The following is a 5,514-nucleotide window of genomic DNA, read 5'->3' as shown; positions in this document are numbered from 1 at the left end:
AAATATATAAGATAAATCTATGCATCATTCCAAAACACCATCATAAATTTTCCTTTTCTTTCTCCTAAAAGTATTAGGTGGATGAAGTGTCTTCCTACAACATTTTCATCCTTCCCTTTGATAGCAAGAGGTATTTATCATTCAAACTAAGCTTTTGTTCTTCATTTTGTGAAAGAAATCATCAACACTGATTGATAATGAAAAATAAATAGCTTCTATCGGCAATCATCACAAACATAAAAGTATAAAATAGGAAGCTCATAATAACGAGTTGATGAGCATCTACTAACATCAGACCCACACTCTATTACAACACAATGGTTTCCATTTCTTAATTCGTACTGATCAGCTATTAGCATTAGCTGCTCTTACCTATATCACTAAGCAAAGTCTCAACACAAGAACACACCACTTAGTCTCTACTTCATCCCCTCTAAATTTTAACTAAGCATCACCAGTTTCAGATGATATCCAGTGCGGATCTCTCTCTCTCTCTCTCTCTCTCTCTCTCTCTCTTCAACCAAAAGCATTTCCTGATAGCTTGACATCTACATACACACATAAGAAGTGGACCTCATAAGCATGGTGGAAATGAGCTTTTTTCCTTTAATTATCCTTTGGATACATGGACAGCTCCAAAGAAATGGACCATCTCACGCCCTTTGTACACTTCTGAAGCATGCGCAATGGAAGTCCAGATCTATCTACCCTGCAACTTCTTCAGTACTGCCATATGAATCCAGTAAAGCAACACTGCTGTTATTGTCTCAAACAGCTCAAAGATGACATGAACACACCCGTAACACGAGATCTCAGGACTTTGCATGTCCCAAGCTGATGCTGCTCCAGATAAAAGACAATGCTGCAGTCACATGCCTGCAGCAGTACTGAGATTCCATGTTCATCTGCGAGGACAAATTATTCTGCAAGTCTTGTAGCAATCATGCCATGGTTATTTCAAGGGGAGAAGTCGAAGGATGGTGAGCTAGATTCGATGTCATGCTTGAAATCCCTCCTCATCACACGGCATCAGTAACAACATGATAGCGCTAACAAACCTAATCTACTGTAAGTTCTCACTCGTAGTGGTGATGGTGGTACATATACTTAGCTACTGGATATAGTTCTCGATCGCCTTCCATGGATCACTCGAACGCGGCGTAGTATTCCCTACCCATCTCTTGAAGGGGATTCCACTCCCAGAGCTTGTCTGAAGCGGCGGGCAGTGGTAGAGGCAAAGCATTGAAGGGAAGAAGCTGGGCTTGGGTAGGCAGGTGGAGAAGCTGGGCTTGGGAAGGCAGGTGGAGAAGCTGGTTGGGGTTGTTCACGTAGTTCTCGTTGAAGCCTACTAACCGGTTGAGTTCGTCGATCATGTGAGTGGCCATGGAAGGGCCGGTGGAGGTCAGAATGGAGAGCGTCGGGGTGAGACCGGCGATGTTGTTGTTGGAGCGGCGGAACGACGCGCCGTCTTCTTCGGTTGATGTGGTGGTCGAGCTCAGTGAATTGGCCACCGAAGATGTTGATCCATAGACGATGGGTTTAGGTAGCGCGTATCGTCCACCTCGTGCGTGTTGCGCGGTCTCCACCGCTGCTGTGCCTCGAGAAGAAGACGACCTGGAGGCAAGCGTGGCAGGGAGTCGGTGATGATCTTCGACGCCGGCTCGTTTGTAGACACGGCAGATCGATATCTCAGCCTGCATGCAAAGGAATCTGACCTTTGATCACTTGGTTTCCACCAAAAGCAACATAGAGAAGCAGAAGAAAAGGTTGATGCAATCGAAACAATGCTTTTAGTCAACCTTTGTGCGTAGCAGGAGGTCAAACCGTAGAAGAGAAAGGATCAAAACTCACCCATAAAAGGCCAACTTCATGCAAAGCAATAAAGATGAAGTATCACATGAGATTACACCATCATGAATAGGAGAGGGTTTGCTTGACAATCCTGCTTCGATTCATTGCAGTAGCTGAAGGGTAGGAGGACTGACACAACGAAGAGGATTGGAACTACTAAATCTACAAATCTAATTGTGGTTTACTGGACACGGAAACGGTGCCATGAACAAACCCTAGTCCAAAAGAAATGAGTGACAAACATGAAACTAAGGTTCAAACATTTCTCAAACAATCTCACAAAGTAGTCAAATATTCATGCTGTAAATTACTCCTAGATCTTGTCTGAGAGTTACCTTCCTGTACTGATCGGTGTCGCTGTGTGGCAACCGGTACTCGTTCATTATCCAGCTGGATCGGATGCCTTTCGGAGCCTTGCCGGAGTAGAACACCAGCGTCTTCTTCAGTCCGATCGAACGATTGCTCTCGTTTCGGATCGTCCGGTCCGCTCCGGTGGCCTTCCAGTACCCCGATGCCGTCACCCGGTTGGGCCGATCGCCGTTCCTGTACTTGCGGTCTCTGGGAACGTAGAAGAACCACTCCTTCTCCCCAATCGCAGCGAGAGCTATCGTTTCCCCAAACAGCAGATGAGCGAGATGGGATCAGGAGGAGGAGGAGAAGACGCTTAGAGTAGGAGATCTCGAACCTGGGAGCTCCCAGGGGTCGTAGTGGTAGAGATCGAGGAGGGTTATGAGTTCCACGTTGAAGCGCTTGCCCTCCACCTTCCGGCGGAGGTAGAACTCGATCAGCTCCTCCTCGGTTGGATGGAAGCGGAATCCAGGCATGACGACGTCGTTCTCGTGCCCGTCCTTGCCTTCATCTTCCTCCATGGCTGCTGCAATTGCCATAAACCAAGGATCCTGGATTCATCACCTCCCCCTTCGCCTCTATACTCTATCCTATAAATACTTGGTTCCAATCTAATCGTACCTTTCAACGTGGTGCAAGCGGTAGGAAGAGGAAGATGACAGTCAAAACTTACAGTACAATACAGTACTGTTATCGCCAGAGCGTTACAATTACTACTGTCGTTGCCTTCTCCTCTTCATGCCATCTTTACACAGCTCTTGAGGAGAGGCAAGAGAAGACCGCTGCTGTTATCATCGCCCTACATGTCTTGCAAACTCTTCTGCCGTCACAGCTCGCAAAGAGGGCGAGGGTGGGAAGAGGGGATCAAGTGGAATCCGTGACCACCATTGGTGTAGACAAAATTGACCTATAAGTCCGTTTACTGCACCGGTTTCTCTTCCTTTATGCACTCACCTCAATCCATGTCTCAGCAACCAATTTCGCATTAAATGGTCCAACGATTCGGATGGATGACTCGTAGCGAAGGCTGGATTTCCTTCCCTTGGCACAATGGTCCCTCATCCTATCTCCACCGCTCTCATGTTTCATGGATCATGATCGTGATCATGAATAGATTTGGGCGTATTCTACATGTTTACATAGTTAAACCGACGGGTACCGGTAGCTCATGGAATAGATAGTGTCTGGATCCATCGATATGCTTGTTGATGCTGCACCACTGTCAAGTTTCATGCGTCTTAGTGAAATCTATTTTACTCTCATGTGAAATCTATGCAGGGTCGGGAAGAAGCAAAGAAGATTCCCAATGTTGTTCTCACTCTACGGTCATTGAATTGTCAGCCATTGCAGATTGGAATATCTCACGATGAAAAAGACTGGTATGAGCTAAATAACATCTATGGAGCTTTCAGATAGACTCCAGAGGAAACCATATGTCAAACTTCCTTGTGATTCACATGATCTCCGAGTTCTTTCTTGAAATGGTCCACATACTTGTGCTTTGTGATCGTACACACATAAGCGAGAAGTAGACATTAAGGAGGACTTGCACCTTTCTGTTAAGAATGATGCGAAAGAAGGCCACTCGATTAATTATCTAAAATATCTGAAATTTTTATTCGTCACGATCAGATCTAATAACGAAGGTTCCTATATCAGAGAATTTAAGATGTCCTTTGGTTTTCGGTAAGTTAGATACTAAAGAGAGCATGGAGTATTAGTTCTTCTTCCTCTTCCCTCGACATCATAAGACAAACATCAAAAGGAACAAGTCTCAAGTCCTCAAACAGTATTTTCTCCTCCATCAAGACGCAAAGAATTGCTGAAAGTGGAATCGGTAGCTAGCGATCATCGATCATCATCGCATAATGATAGACCAAGGGATTTATTTTGTATTCATTATGAACGCGCATTCAATAGATTCTATAGCGTCCGGATTGAGTCATCCAAGCTTTTGACAGGCCATAAATGGTTTATGTGATGCTGGCCAACATTGACAGGGCGGTCCTTCAACTCTCAAGAGGTTGAACAAACTTGGAACAACCACGAAGTTCCTTTACTTGTGGTTGGCACTAGTCAATTTGACGTCGAAAGAGGAACCAGATCTTTTAGGAATCGCTTTGGGTCAAAAAAGGAAGCGAATGCACAAGTTTTCTACTTTGACATCTCTAGAAGAGCATCATGAAGTCATTCAACTTGTCAATATGTATAATCTATGTCTCATATGATGAATACATGATGAGATCTACATTTTCTCCTTCTGTATCGTGTGAAAGCTAGTTATATCGGATTAATTCTACGCACACAAGCTGACATTTTTGACGCCACATGAACGTGTTGTGCGGTCATGAAGTTGTGCCCCATGATCTGAGAGAGAAGGAAACAAACGAATGCAACTGGTGATGCAGATGCAGACTTGAAGAAGCTAATTCAGTGAGTTCGGTGATTCCGGCGCATGCATCATATCAGTGTCATCAAGTTAGTGTCGCGGAAGACAGACAAAAGGTAAAGGCTTCGAGGCATCGCCAGCATTGAATGCTCTTGAGACACGGTGGTCCTCTCAAGCTCCATGGATCTCTCTCTCTCTTTTTGTTGAGAGGAGACCGCCTCAAAACTCTTCATCTCTACCCTTGTATTCTGGAAAGCAAGCAATTCTAGACTTCATCTTCAATGTTATGTCATCATTCCATTCACACTTTTTTTTTTCTAATCAGATTTGAATTAAGATGAAAAGGCTGAGAGACGGTCACTTCTATGCATATAGAAGAATCGATGCATTAATTCATCATGCATCCTAAATGCCAATATGTACAGCAAAAGTTTGAAATGTCCTCCGAAACCCTAATTAATTTGTCATGGATGACCAGTGGAGGGAGTCTGAGCATCATCTGGAGATTAACAATTACTCCATGAATTACTTGTATGCATAGAGATAAAAGTGCATTTATAATGCAGCAGACCAAAAGCAAGTGGGCAGTTGGAGAGAGCTATCAAATCTACAATATGTGGCTTATTGTGCAGACAATGAAAGAAGATAAGAGCTTCATCACCAATCAGTGTGAGTGACAGTTGAAGAGAGTTGTCAAAAGCCATGATCCAAGTTATTGCAAAAAAATTGTGATGGTCATGAGACCTGTGCTTTTGAGTCGGAAAAATGTTTGATTTGCTGAATGATGGTGGTTGTGGTTGGCAAGGGACAATCAGAATTGATTGACTTGTCCATACATAAACAGTGCATCAAAAGCATGATATATGGGCAGAAGAAAAACTTTCGTTCATGGCACTTCAGGAGGGATCTTTGTCGCATCGATCGCA

The 5,514-nt window shown here is 44.2% G+C and overlaps 1 protein-coding gene across 3 annotated transcripts; it reads right to left on the bottom strand.

Moving 5' to 3' along the window:
- Nucleotides 1–245: 245 nt before the first annotated feature.
- Nucleotides 246–3,109, bottom strand: LOC103999965 (NAC domain-containing protein 35-like). Of its 3 annotated transcripts, none has more exons than XM_009421874.3 (4): nt 2,821–3,109; nt 2,537–2,725; nt 2,187–2,455; nt 246–1,694 (listed from the first exon to the last, which is right to left on the bottom strand). In XM_009421874.3, the coding sequence occupies exons 2-4, from the start codon at nt 2,718–2,720 to the stop codon at nt 1,146–1,148; spliced, it is 1,002 nt and encodes a 333-aa protein (XP_009420149.1). In that variant the 5' UTR covers nt 2,721–2,725; nt 2,821–3,109; the 3' UTR covers nt 246–1,145. The 3 variants fall into 3 exon arrangements, with proteins under 3 accessions (XP_009420149.1, XP_009420150.1, XP_009420148.1); XM_009421875.3 differs by having other exon boundaries at nt 2,537–2,722; nt 2,821–3,096; XM_009421873.3 differs by lacking the exon at nt 2,821–3,109 and having other exon boundaries at nt 2,537–2,782.
- Between the last annotated feature and the right edge of the window lie 2,405 nt (nt 3,110–5,514).

Source organism: Musa acuminata, chromosome BXJ2-10, assembly GCF_036884655.1.
Source record: "Musa acuminata AAA Group cultivar baxijiao chromosome BXJ2-10, Cavendish_Baxijiao_AAA, whole genome shotgun sequence".
Classification (NCBI taxonomy): domain Eukaryota; kingdom Viridiplantae; phylum Streptophyta; class Magnoliopsida; order Zingiberales; family Musaceae; genus Musa; species Musa acuminata.
The sequence above is the reverse complement of the archived record's forward strand: the minus strand, read 5'-3'. Positions and strand labels throughout refer to the sequence as shown.

What these genes read in the sequence shown, in the direction of transcription:
- LOC103999965 (XM_009421873.3), bottom strand. Translation starts at nt 2,738, where the DNA reads ATGGCAATTGCAGCAGCCATGGAGGAAGATGAAGGCAAGGACGGGCAC. An exon ending in CGACCCCTGGGAGCTCCCAG is followed by an intron (nt 2,456 to 2,536) that starts GTTCGAGATCTC and finishes GGGAAACGATAG; the next exon opens with CTCTCGCTGCGATTGGGGAG. An exon ending in ACACCGATCAGTACAGGAAG is followed by an intron (nt 1,695 to 2,186) that starts GTAACTCTCAGA and finishes CTTTGCATGCAG; the next exon opens with GCTGAGATATCGATCTGCCG.